General features: G+C 38.7%; 1 protein-coding gene across 1 annotated transcript; it reads left to right on the forward strand.

Moving 5' to 3' along the window:
• The first annotated feature begins 1,771 nt into the window (after positions 1 to 1,771).
• Positions 1,772 to 13,146, forward strand: LOC115949841. The gene is made up of 3 exons (XM_031067112.1): positions 1,772 to 3,139; positions 3,209 to 3,224; positions 11,993 to 13,146. The coding sequence occupies exons 1-3, from the start codon at positions 2,063 to 2,065 to the stop codon at positions 13,093 to 13,095; spliced, it is 2,196 nt and encodes a 731-aa protein (XP_030922972.1). The 5' UTR covers positions 1,772 to 2,062; the 3' UTR covers positions 13,096 to 13,146.
• Positions 13,147 to 13,649: the final 503 nt, after the last annotated feature.

Below are 13,649 nucleotides of genomic sequence, written 5' to 3' on the forward strand. Positions count from 1 at the left end.
TTATAACTCGATTTTCTCAAAATCGGGTTAAAAAAAAAAAAAAAATTCTAGAGCCCTATAATGATGTTTTTAAGGACCTATAGTGACATTTTGTAACTCGATCTCCATGGAATAGAGTTATAGGCAATTTTACAAAACGCCACTATAAGTCCTTAAAAACGTCACTATAAGGCTTAACTTGATTTTGAGAAAGTTGAGTTTCAAAATAGAGGCATTTTCCTAATTAGTTTAAGAAGAGAGGCACAAGGCTATATAATTTGGATGAAAATGACATAAGGCAATTTTGTCCTAAAAACACTCAAAAGTGCATTATAAACAAAGCAATAACCAATAAGATATTAAGATTAGCTAATTGCCTGGACGTTTAGAAAAAGGAACAATGACGCTTTACATAATTTAAAGTCTATGCGCTGATTAATACAGCATTAACGCTGAGATTCAAAGAGATTTCATGGAAGTGACTCATCAATTGCCAGCATCAAACAGAAAAGATACACCAACCCACAAGATTAAATACATGACAAGAACTCACTACAAATTCACAAACTCTTCATGATCATTTCACTACAGATATGCTTGAAAGGACATTATCAGTATTGATGCTTTTATCTCCATTCATCTTAAAGTGGAATCAATTAGCTCCTTTGGAATCATGAATCTCTTTCACTTTGTCTAAATGAAGATTTCGGAAATGAAATCATAAAGGCACACCCAACATAAGGAGGAGGTATCTCATGATTCATGCCTTCATGTACTAGTCCCATACTTCCCTGAATCTATCCTTTCATAGTCCATAGAATTCACATACGTGTGAGTCTCATGCTGTGAGAGAGTGGTTTCATGAAATAAAATAGTATTCTTACCATTATCATGGTGGAGATACTAATAAATCAAGAACTTATTGGCCTAATTCTCTCTATAGGTTTTAAAATAAAAACGGTTAGATTCATGATATGCACATGAATATTATTCTACCACTTAAAAATAAAAATAAAAACTAACGCACACATATATGTACAAATTTATTAAAGAAAACTAATTATTCACATACAATAAACTAAGATTTTTAGTGTATGTTTGGATTGCATTGAAAATAGCAGACGTGCGCATCTGCATTTTTTTGTGTGAGTTTCATGCACTGTTCAAGGGATCCATAAGTACGGATTTCAACAAATTTTTCTTTAAACCTGAGTCCCATGATACTATTTAAACATCTAAAAATTATTTTACTAACATATTTTCAGTTTTCAGTTTTTAACAATAAACAATATTCATCTAAGAAAAAGAAACAAATACTTGTTTAGGAACCTAGTACAATTGCGAGTGTTCACAAAACTGCTTAAACTGCACAAAAATCAACAAAGATGAAATAACCTTATCACTTCGCAGGTAGAGATGCAAAAACCGCACCACATCACACCTATATATATATATATATATATATATATATTAAAAGTGTGGCTTGTGTCCAATGGAAATATTCACTGGACACATTGGATGGTGGACACGTGTTCAAAAGTGAACATATGTCCACCATCCAACGTGTCCATATATTAAAACCACAACATACCGTTCTAAGATTTTCAAAAAACTGCCCCACACTGCACCCTAGAGCATCCGTTAACCTTCTCTATCATTTATTAGTTTATCCCAATTCTCTTGATTGAAAAAAAATATATATATATATATATATTATTATTATTATTAATTAAAAATTACAAATTATCACCTCTCATGAGTCTCATCATACTTATTGAATCCGTGAGAGTCCATCCCCATCAAACCACCATCTAAAACAATCAATCCATAGATCACCGACAAACTTTCATCACTCAGTGGTGGACCCACTTACTCCTAGTTGTTAAAACTAAGGATAACATAAAAACAGTAGCACACTCCCATTCCCATAACATCTCTTTTTCTTTTTCATTATTTATGATAACTTTCACTTTGTCTCACTCTACACGCATCGTCATATTCATATACATAAAACATTAAAACTCTCAACCAAAATACAAAACCCTCCCCACACAATCAATCAACAAACAAACACTCTCAAATAATGTCAACAACAACAACAAAAAAATCCACAACCTGTAACGGCGAGATAGAAGAAGAGCTGAAGAACGCGTTGTCGTTCAAGCAATTCGACGTCGTTTCAGACGACTCTGACCACCACTACCTCCACTCCCACAACAACAACAACAACAACAAAAAGGACGGTCGAGATTGCATCATCGCACCATCCAGTCAGGCCCACAAGAAGATCGTTCAAGAGTGGCGAATCCTCGAGAAAAACCTCCCAGATTCGATCCTCGTACGCGTGTACGAGAATCGCGTCGATCTCCTAAGAGCTGTAATCGTAGGCGCCGCGGGTACACCGTACCACGATGGACTCTACTTCTTCGACTTCTCTTTCCCACCCGATTACCCGACCCGACCGCCCCATGTCTACTACCGCTCTCACGGGCTGCGACTCAACCCGAATATGTACGCTAATGGGAGAGTGTGTTTGTCACTGCTGAACACGTGGACTGGCAAGAAGAGCGAGAAGTGGAACCCGAATGAGTCCACTGTGTTGCAAATCTTGGTCTCGATCCAAGCTTTGGTTCTGAATGAAAAACCGTATTTTAACGAACCGGGTCACTCGATGTTGGGTCGGGCTATATGGGAAAAGAAGTCACAAGCTTATAACGAGGATGTTTTTTTGTTGTCGTGTAAGACAATGTTGTTTTGGCTTCGAAGGCCACCGAGGAATTTCGAGGTTTTCGTGGGCAACCATTTTCGAGATCGAGCTGATTCGATACTGAGAGCTTGTATTGCTTATATGGATGGTTTTGTGAGAGTTGGGTACTATGAGAATAACAATGATAATGATGGGTCGTCATCATCATCGAGTGTGGAAGTGTCTGATAGATTTAAAGCTTCGATGGAGAAGTTGTATTCGGAGCTTTTGATTGCGTTTCAGAGATGTGGAGCTTCGGTGGGGAATTTCGTCGAACGGTTGAAGGTCGAGAAGAGAACGACGCCGTCAAGGGCTCCTCAAGTGGCTGTGAAAAAGAAGAAGAAGAAGCAGCCTGGGATTGCGAAGAAAGTGATTTGGAAATTAAAGAAGGTTTTGGGAGTCGGAAAAGGCAAAGCAGCCTAAGCAGGTGTGGGAGCAAATGGGATAGTGGGGACTTAATTGGGATTTTTGGCCTCTTTGTAGGGGCACTTTAGACAAGGTAAAATATATATTTATATATAGGACTGAAATCATTAAAGGTTTTTCTTTAGGTCTTGGATGATGATTATGCAACATAATTTACTGACAGGAACAAAATTTGATGCTTTAATAAAAGTTTAAGACACTTTATTATATGAATTATATTTGGAATACAATTTTTGGTACAATTTTGTACCATGACTTGTCACATAATGAGTTGTGATTTATAAGAATATGTCAGTGGAACATGTGGAGACACTTTTCCAATCACAACTTGTGGCGAGTTGTGATACAAAGTTATGTCAAACATTATACCCTTAGCATAATTCTTATTATATGGATGGCAATCATGGCACAATGTTTCTTTTTCTCCTTTTTAATTTTTTTAATTTTTTTTGGAGTGTCATAAAGATGTGTCTTATCTTATGTTAATGTTTTAGTTGAAGTCTTTGGGTTAAGGAATGAGTGTGAGTTTAGTGAAAAAGTGTAATCAAGTGTGTGATTGAATTAAGCGGTTAGTTTATTTCTAAAAAAAAATGTTTATAGGCTCATGTGTTGATGAAATATGCATTATAAGTAGTTAATTTTTTTTTTTTTATCAGAAGTAGTTGGTACTAGATAACACATAAATAATATAATAAATAAATAAATTTTTTGTTTTTTTGTTTGTTTTATATATAAATGTTGACATATCATTTGAAAAAGTTTATGTGATAAATTTTTTAGTATTTGTGATATTGTTGTTTAGCTTTCGAACTCATTAGATTATATCATAAATTTTTAATTTTAATGTCATAAGAGATAACATCACAAAAAATAAATCCAAACCTCTCAAATAATTAATATAGAGCCCAAACTTCTCTTTGCTGGTGTACAACAACCAGGAACATTTTATTTGATGATGTGGTCTCAGTTCCTTTTTTATTTAGAAAATGGGTGTGCATTGTCAAGTAGCATTGGCCCGTAATTTGTTCTAAGTTAGGAGTATTTATTTGTGTCTTTTTCATTAAGCTTTCTTTTTTTTCTTTTTTTTGAGGAACTTTTCAATAAGCATTCGCTTGTGAATTAATTAGAGTGGGAGTAGTATACTTGCCTTTCCAGACATTATAGTATATAATATTTAAGTAGCCTCATACAACTATTTTTGAGTATATAAAATAGGGAAAAGTTAACAAATTTCCTACGATATTTAGTTTAAAAAAATTTTAAAAAAATTTTTTATGACTAAAGAAAAGAATAATTAATTTTTTTGACAGTTTTATATTCCACATAAAAGTTTAAAATAATTTATGAAAAATTGCCCATTAACATGACCCTATAAAAAAAAATCTTTTCATATTTGTAAATAATTAGCCTTTCAATTGACAATGGACAGGTAAAAGAATATGACATAACTTTTTCTTCAGTAGTATCTTTAAGATTTTTATCATGATTAGTAACTGTAGGGACACGATTCTTTTGCGGCCCAATAATGATGTTGGGCTCGCACATGAAAGATCCCTCACAATATGATTTGTAAAGAGTGGGCTTGAGAAGCTTGCCTTTGGTCATGGGGCGATGTTCCGGTCTTGATTTTAGAGGAATTCCTGTAGAAAAAAGAGTTGGGTTTGAACATTTAAGCCCTACAGCGTCGCATCCTATGGGGTTGGGCTGGGTTTTTTCTATGATGTGCATGTCTTCTTAAGGTGTTTTCACCCACGGAGTCTTTCTTTCTGGAGGTAGGATCAGAGCCCCCCTCCAGATTCACTTACTTTTTCTTTTATACTAGCCCGCATTCGCTGTCCTTCGTCCACGTGTAGGGTCAACCTTTACAAGACTGATATTTGTCACATCAGTCCAATCCCAGAATTGTTGGGGATGGTTGATAAAGCTGAAGAATACGGCTCTGTTAGGTGCAGAGTCTTATCTGGGAAGGGTAGTAAGGATAACTTTCCCAAGATATTTTAGATATCCTTACAAATTTGTTCATATATCTCTTTTTTACCCCTCTTCTCAATGGGGCTTTGGGTCTGCCGAGGACTAAACTGTCCTCGGCTGCATCTCCGAGCCATAACCTTTTTCGATTTGGGCCTTTGGACTCCCCGTGAGCAAGTGGGCCTGGCCCATAAATTATTGGGCCCCACAATAGCCCCTCAAAACCCTGCTGTCCAACATCCTAGTTGGAGTAGGGGGTTTTGGTAATACCAAACCTTTATTGTAACTCACTTAATTTAGCCTTTGACTGACGCTGGCGACTCTTCACCTGCCCAGGAAGTGTACCGGTCTACAAGATGCTGCTCTTAATTTCTTCATGATGCACCTATGCCGTTTGGTTATCCGAAGCGCGTCTTTAATATCTTCCCTTTACGAGACCTCCCAGATTTAACGATTATCGAAGGCGTGGGGGAACGAAACGGATGTATTCTTGTTTGCAGATTTCCTTGGGGATCTGAACACATTAAGTACTCTCCCCTTCGTCCCCTATATAAAGAGGAGAAACAAGAGTTGTTTCTCCCACAAATGAATCCCTTTAATCCCCCCAAAATTTAAAACCCTTAGATTTCTTCTGGAGTTTACTTTTACTCTCCAGTTATACCTTAACCTGAGATATACTCACCAAAGTAGTAAGCAATGAAAAAACCATTCTCCTCCCAGAAACACCGTGTCCTAACGAAGCTCGAAATGGCTCGGTCAGGGCAAGGATGGCGGAGACTCAAGACTTGTCTCGCCTTCCTTTCAGCCAAAATCCGAAGCAGGGGCTCATCACGTCAAACTCTCGGCGTGACTGAGTCGAGAACTCCCATCATTATAACCAACCGCTCTCTTACGAGTATACCTAATATGGCCCCAGTGTGTTAGGAGTCAGGAACGAGGCAGGGACTAAGTGCCTCTGCTTCTTCCTCTCTTTGTTCACTGGTGCCCCCCTCCGTCCCCCTTTCTTAGTCTTCCCAGCACCAGATCCATCCTGGTGCTTTCACTTCTCCCTCTTTTGCTCCTTTCTCTTTCTTTTCATCTCTTCCCTCTTCTTCTCCTCCTTCTTTTACTCATGTCCTCCATCCTCCTCATTCATCCCCTCCATCTTCTTCATTCATCTCCTCCATCCTCTTCTTCCTTCTACTTCATCTTCTTCTTCCTTCTCCTTCATCTTTTTCCAAAGAAGGTTCTTATCTTAATATGAGCAATACTGAGGCAGAGATTGGAGAGACTTTGAAGACGAGTTTAAAAGACACCTGACTGATCACTGATCTGTACTGCGGATGTTACCGTTGCTTCGGCAATTTACCTTTTGTATAGGCTTGTTTGAGCCCCTCTTTGTACGTTGTAATAATTTTTCATATTAATAAAAATTGTTGTTATTTTATTTCGCATTTTCTGTCTCTATGTTTTTATAAATTTGCAAGCGCTGCTCGGCACAATAATATAGCATTTGAATCAATGACGACTAAGGCCAAAATACTTGCTAATAAAAAAATGTCACCATAACTTTAATAAAGTTGTTTGTCATAGCAATGCGCACCTGTGAATAACGATACTTGCCCGGAAACAATGCCAAGATTAGAACTGGATGCTTTATGCGGTGTAGGAAGTAATCATTTGAAGACATAACACCCGCAAAAATGAACAGCCCCCTTAGGCTACCGAATAGTGGAGCGTCTCGCCATCATCCTAGCACTCTTATTGGCCTTAACATTTTACGGTATTTGAGCCGAGGACTTTCCCATCCGCGTAGTTGGTTTCCCCATAGGCTTGAGTCCGAAGACCATGCAAGGCCTTGGTTATGTCCAAAACTTCTTCTTTTTTTTTTTTTGGAGTACTTGGTTTCCCCATAGGCTTGAGTCCGAGGACCATGCGAGGCCTTGGTTCTGTCCAAAACTTTTTTAAGTACTTGGTTTCCCCATAGGCTTGAGTCCGAGGACCATGCAAGGCCTTGGTTCTGTCCAAAACTTCTCTTTTTTTTTTCTTTTTTTTTTTTGGTGTAGGCTTGAGTCCGAGGACCATAGTTCAGTTTCTCCCTTTCCTCAGGTGTTTCACAAGGTGCCGAGCAGGAGGTTGTCCTCGGCAACGGCTATCCCTCGGCGTGGGCCGTAGTCCCTAGGCCCCCATGCAGAACGGGTCTGGGTCGCGAATTTACTAGGCCCACAGATTAAGAGGTATTTCCGTAATCTTTGGTCACGCGGTACTTTTTGGCGTCCCAGTGTTCGAGGTGTGTCTTCACGAGACTCCTTTAATCTCATGGTTGCAAATGGCGTTGGAAATCGAGCCGGGGACATTTTGTCTGTAGCGTTCCTTGGGACGCTGCGTGAATTAAATGCCACCACCTTATCTTTTTAAATAAATAGGAGAGAAAGTTGTTTTACCTACGCACAAATCCTTCAGTTTCCTCCCTTGGTATATCATGTTTGAGGCGAGGGTTGGGGAAAAGGAACTCTCTCCGCCACAAAGGCGTCGTGTCCTCCTGAGACTCAAAATAGTGATGTACGGGCAAAGGAGGCATAAATTCAAGAGAATATTCCGTTTCGACAGAGGGGAAAGGGTGTTTCTCCCTCTTTTAGTCAAAATCCGAAGTAGGTTCTGTTCATGCCAGAATTTTGGTGTGTCAGAAGAAAGATTCTCCGCCATCAGCGCCTCTGCCTTGTTGCAGGCAAATTTTTGGTGAAGGCTCCTCAACTTCCGGCTCCCTGCATCTTTCCTTCAGCGGTGTGAGGCTCAAGTTGGGTTTCATGCACCTTTTCTTCAGTTACGCTAGCTTGAAGCTGGGCTCTCTCTACACCCTTTCTTCGACGGTGCAGGCCCCAAGCTGAGTTCTTTTGCTGCCTGAGCTGTGGGCATGCAAAAGCATTGAGGAAGAACCAGGTCTTGAAGCAGTAGCCAACCCCTCCTCTGTGCTACCTCCTCGGCTTTATCTTATTCTCTTGTATCTTTCCTTTTCAATTATGTAGTGAGCTTTGACGTAAGTTGATTCCAGCTTTTCATTGTACGCTGTACTATTTCTTTGTTTCAGTAAAAAGGGAAATTTATTTACTTGTTTTGAATACTATTCTTTTTGCAACACTATTTTGTGAAAGGGTGTGCTCCATGTGTGTGTTTCTTCAATGATACTTAGAGCGGGAAACCTTGAAACGTAATTCAACAAATTTTGATTTACCAACACTACCAGGCATTACGATGATAATTCATAGTAAGTTAAACTTAGGAAACTAACCGAGGTAACAATTGAATATTCTGTGATAAGTGCGAGAATACCGTCCGAGAATGATAATCTCTAAATAATCCATCCGAGGGGTTGACTGAGCAGTAGAGAACTCAGATTGTTTTTCAGGCGACATATTGTTCTATATCGCATCGATCCCTTTGGTGCTGCAGATCCGAAAGCAGACTTGAGAATCCTCGCAATTTAGGAACTAACCCAATTGTTAGTGGAGAGTTTTCCTCGGATAAATCCCAAAGTCCATGTAATGTAGTTTTTCCTTACAAGTAGTTGGTTTCCCCAAAGGCTTGGGTCCGAGGACCATGCAAGGTCCTGGTTCTGTCCAAAACTTGTGATTTTTTCTTCTTTGTACTTGGTTTCCCCATAGGCTTGAGTCCGAGGACCATGCAAGGCCTTGGTTCTGTCCAAAACTTATGAGATTTCTTTTTTTTTTACTTGGTTTCCCCATAGGCTTGAGTCCGAGGACCATGCAAGGCCTTGGTTCTGTCCAAAACTTAGGAGATTTCTTTTCTGTACTTGGTTTCCCCATAGGCTTGAGTCCGAAAACCACGCAAGGCCTTGGTTCTGTCCAAAACTTATTTTGTACTTGGTTTCCCCATAGGCTTGAGTCCGGGGACCATGCAAGGCCTTGGTTATGTCCAAAACTTAGGAGATTTCTTGTTTTGTACTTGGTTTCCCCATAGGCTTGAGTCCGAGGACCATGCAAGGCCTTGGTTCTGTCCAAAACTTATTTTGTACTTGGTTTCCCCATAGGCTTGAGTCCGAGGACCATGCAAGGCCTTGGTTCTGTCCAAAACTTAGGAGATTTCTTGTTTTGTACTTGGTTTCCCCATAGGCTTGAGTCCGAGGACCATGCAAGACCTTGGTTCTGTCCAAAACTTAGGAGATTTCTTGTTTTGTACTTGGTTTCCCCATAGGCTTGAGTCCGAGGACCATGCAAGGCCTTGGTTCTGTCCAAAACTTGTGATTTTTTCTTCTTACTTGGTTCATTTTTCGACCATAAACCCCTATACCAGGGCAGGGAAAGTTGGCTTGAGGCCGGAAGTCCCTAGAGATGCCCGCGCCCTTGGCACTGCAAGGCGTAGCCCCTAGCAGAAGTTTATGTCGGAGCAACAACTGTATGTCGCCGGAGACGGAGGAAACCCCAGGAATTTCCGCTTGTTAGAAAGTTGACTCCACCGCCACCTGCGCCAACGCGCAAGCTCCCCACAGACAGCGCCAATTGTAGGGACACGATTCTTTTGCGGCCCAATAATGATGTTGGGCTCGCACATGAAAGATCCCTCACAATATGATTTGTAGAGAGTGGGCTTGAGAAGATTGCCTTTGGTCACGGGGCGATGTTCCGGTCTTGATTTTAGAGGAATTCCTGTAGAAAAAGGAGTCGGGTTTGAACATTTAAGCCCTACAGCGTCGCATCCTATGGGGTTGGGCTCCTCGGACTTGATCCGAGGATCATTAAGGTCTTACCCCGGTTATCCAGCGGTGGGTTTTTTCTATGATGTGCATGTCTTCTTAAGGTGTTTTCACCCATGGAGTCCTTCTTTCTGGAGGTAAGATCAGAGCCCCCCTCCAGATTCACTTACTTTTTCTTTTATACTAGCCCGCGTTCGCTGTCCTTCGTCCACGTGTAGGGTCAACCTTTACAAGACTGATATTTGTCCCATCAGTCCAATCCCAGAATTGTTGGGGATGGTTGATAAAGTTGAAGAAAACGGCTCTGTTAGGTACAGAGTCTTATCTGGGAAGGGTAGTAAGGATAACTTTCTCAAGATATTTTAGATATCCTTACAAATTTGTTCCTATATCTCTTTTTTACCCCTCTTCTCAATGGGGTTTTGGGTCTGCCGAGGACTAAACTGTCCTCGGCTGCATCTCCGGGCCATAACCTTTTTCGGTTTGGGCCTTTGGACTCCCCGTGAGCAAGTGGGCCTGGCCCATAAATTATTGGGCCCCACAGTAACCATAAAACATTAAATAAAAAATTAAATCTTTTTATGGGCTAGGCAAAGGGTGTGATGATTCGGAAGTGGAATACATAACACAACAGATGTGTTCCACACTTTCCATCAAAGCTTTTTTATCCATTACATGGAATTTGTGTATCTTATTGTCTATTTTTCTTTTTAATCTCATAATATAGGTGTTCATAATTCTTAAAAGCACTAAATTAATCTCTTAAGGTGTGTGTGTGGTATTGTGTCTCACACACATAGGGTATGAAGAATAATTTCAAAGTAATCCCTTTAAGGTGGTCTCAAAGTATTGGTTAGAAAACATGAACCAAGAATTTTATAAACCATATGAGACTTAAAAATTACAAGACCAATTCCCTTACTTTTGTTGTCGTGGTTTAAATTCTTCATGATTCATAAAATAGTAGACTGTATCAGCAACTCACAGGAATCAATTTGGACCAAATTAAAATAGTTACACTTATATTGCCCTAGATTATGAATCTCAAAAAACCAAATATTATAGCAAAATTTACGAAGTGAAGAATTTCTTGGAAACAAAATGGGAAAAGAAAAGAGAAAATTCACTAAGTAACCAATACTAAACCAAATAATGGGTCAACTGTTCAGGTAAGGAATTACTCCTTCACAATTACAAGTTGTAGAGGAAGAAAAATGATAAAAACCACAAATCCGAGAGATTCTTACCTAAATACTAAAAGGAAAATGCTAACTAATACCCTTAGGGCATTGGTTAATAATCCATTTAAAGAAAGTTTTTATGAAAAAGAAAAAAAATAATTAATGTTTTGACTTTTTTTTTTCATTTTCTATAAAAGTAGTATCAAAATTTTCCTAAAATAGATTATTAACTAATACCTAAGGGTACTCATTAACATGATCCTAAAATATTGTCAGCTTCTTTGTAGCTTAGCCTTCAAAACTAGGACATGATGTTAGGAATCTTATATTTATTGTAATACACTAATACTTCCTGTAGTTCCATCCCTTCAATTAGTCGTGAGTCTCAAGATAGGATTGAGGTAGTTAGTTACATGTGTTTCATTACTAAGCCAATAAGTTCGGAGCTTAAGTTTTATAAATAGTGTATGTAACCATTATTTGAGTTTTTTATAGGGACTAAATACCTTGAATTAAGTCAATTTTCACACATTTCCCTACAATTCTCATGACCAATTTTTTAACTTATTGATGAACACATCAGATTAAGTCCAGACAATACTATACCCCTTTAAAGTCGGTTTGTGATAGACTTCTGTTTTTTTTTTTGACACTTTTGTTCTTAAATGAGAGTGCCGCATTATTGTCATTGGAGTAATAGAATTCAAGCCGTGGCAAAGAAATTGAGATTTCTATTGCCATGTGTTTTTGGAGAGACTTTTTTGGGTGGCATTGGTTCTTAGAGAAATTGAGGTTTCTCTTGTCATGTGTTTTTGGGAGAGTTTTTTTTTTTTTTTGGGGATGTATTTAGAATTTGAATTTTGTTAAATATATTGCTAAATTTCCTTCTTTTAATTAGTGAAACTTTCTTTTGTTTTTTTTCTTTTCTTTTTTTTTTTTTTTATGGGAATTAGTGAAACTTTCACATTGAAAGTTTCGATTCTTACAATAAATTGGTATCAGAGCTTATGTCGATGGCCCTCCCAGCAAAACCTACTTGGGCCACAACACATAGCTGCGAGACACAAGGAGAGCTGAATGCGTTGTCGTTCAAACGATTCGACGTCGTTTCAGACGACTCAGACCACTGCTTCAGAAATACCGGTCCAGATTGCATCATCAAAACTGCCAGTAAGGCCCACAAGAAGATCACGAAAGAGTGGCGAATCCTGGAAAAACATCTCCCAGATTCAATCTTCGTACGCGTGTACGAGAATCGCATGGATCTTCTAAGAGCAGTAATCGTAGGCGCCGCGGGTACACCATACCACAATGGACTCTACTTCTTCGACTTCTATTTCCCACCAAATTACCCGACCCGACCGCCCCATGTTTACTACCACTCTCGCGGGTTAAAACTTAACCCGAATCTGTACACTGATGGAAGAGTCTGTTTGTCACTGCTTAACACGTGGCCTGGTAAGAGGTTCGAGGTGTGGAACCCAAATGAGTCCACCGCGTTACAAATCTTGGTCTCGATCCAAGCTTTGGTTCTAAACGAAAAACCGTATTTTAACGAACCGAGTCATGGGATATTTGGTCGGGCTATATGGGAAAACAGGTCGAAAGCTTATAACGAGGATGTTTTTTTGTTGTCGTGTAAGACAATGTTGCTTTTGCTTCGAAGGCCACCGAAGAATTTCGAGGTTTTTGTGAGAAACCATTTTCGAGATCGAGCTGATTCGATATTGAGAGCTTGTATTGCTTATATGGATGGGTCTGTGCGAGTTGGGTACCATGGGAATGACAATGAGAATGATGGGTCATCATCATCATCGAGTGTGGAAGTGACTGAGAAATTTAAAGCGTCGATGGAGAAGTTATATTCGGAGCTTTTGGTTGCGTTTCAGAAGAGTGGAGCTTCAGTGGGGAATTTCGTCGAACGGTTGAAGGTCGAGAAGAAAACGACGCCGTCAAGGTTTCAAGTGGTCGTGAAAAAGAAGAACAACAAGCCTGGGATTTCGAAGAAAGTCTTTTCGAAATTAAAGAAGGTTTTGACCTTTTTGGGATTCGGAAAAGGCAAAGCGGATGTTAGATCAAATGGGATAGAGGGGGGACTTAATTGAGATTTTAATTTTTTTGTTGTTGTGTATCTGAATATATATCTGGGACTTTTACTTTACACTTTCATTGATGGTTTTCTTTAGGTTTTGGATGATGATTATGCAACATAATTTACTGACAGGAACAAAATTTGGCGCTTTAATAAAGGATTAAAACACTTTATTATATTTGGATTTCATTTAACTCAGTTAGTAAAAAATTTTATAGTTGAATAAAAAATCTGGGATTCAATTCCTGTTTACATCAAAAACTTATTAATATAAGAATTATTATTATAAACAAATACCATAGGTTGAAACTATTTAAAAATAAAAAATAAACACTTTATTATATGGATGGTACAATGTTTCTTTCTCTCTATTTTTTTGTTTGAGTATGATAAATATTTGCTCGTGTTAATGTTTTACTTGGAAGTTTTATCATCATTACTCTCCAATCTCTATGTATAAATTTCGATTGTTTTTTTCACTTTGAAAAATGTTGAGTTTTATAAACTCAAATTTTTAATGAAATATTAGCATTATAAGTAATTGATAAGTGATAACACGTAAATAAT

Source organism: Quercus lobata, chromosome 6 (assembly GCF_001633185.2).
Source record: "Quercus lobata isolate SW786 chromosome 6, ValleyOak3.0 Primary Assembly, whole genome shotgun sequence".
NCBI classification, from domain to species: Eukaryota; Viridiplantae; Streptophyta; class Magnoliopsida; order Fagales; family Fagaceae; genus Quercus; species Quercus lobata.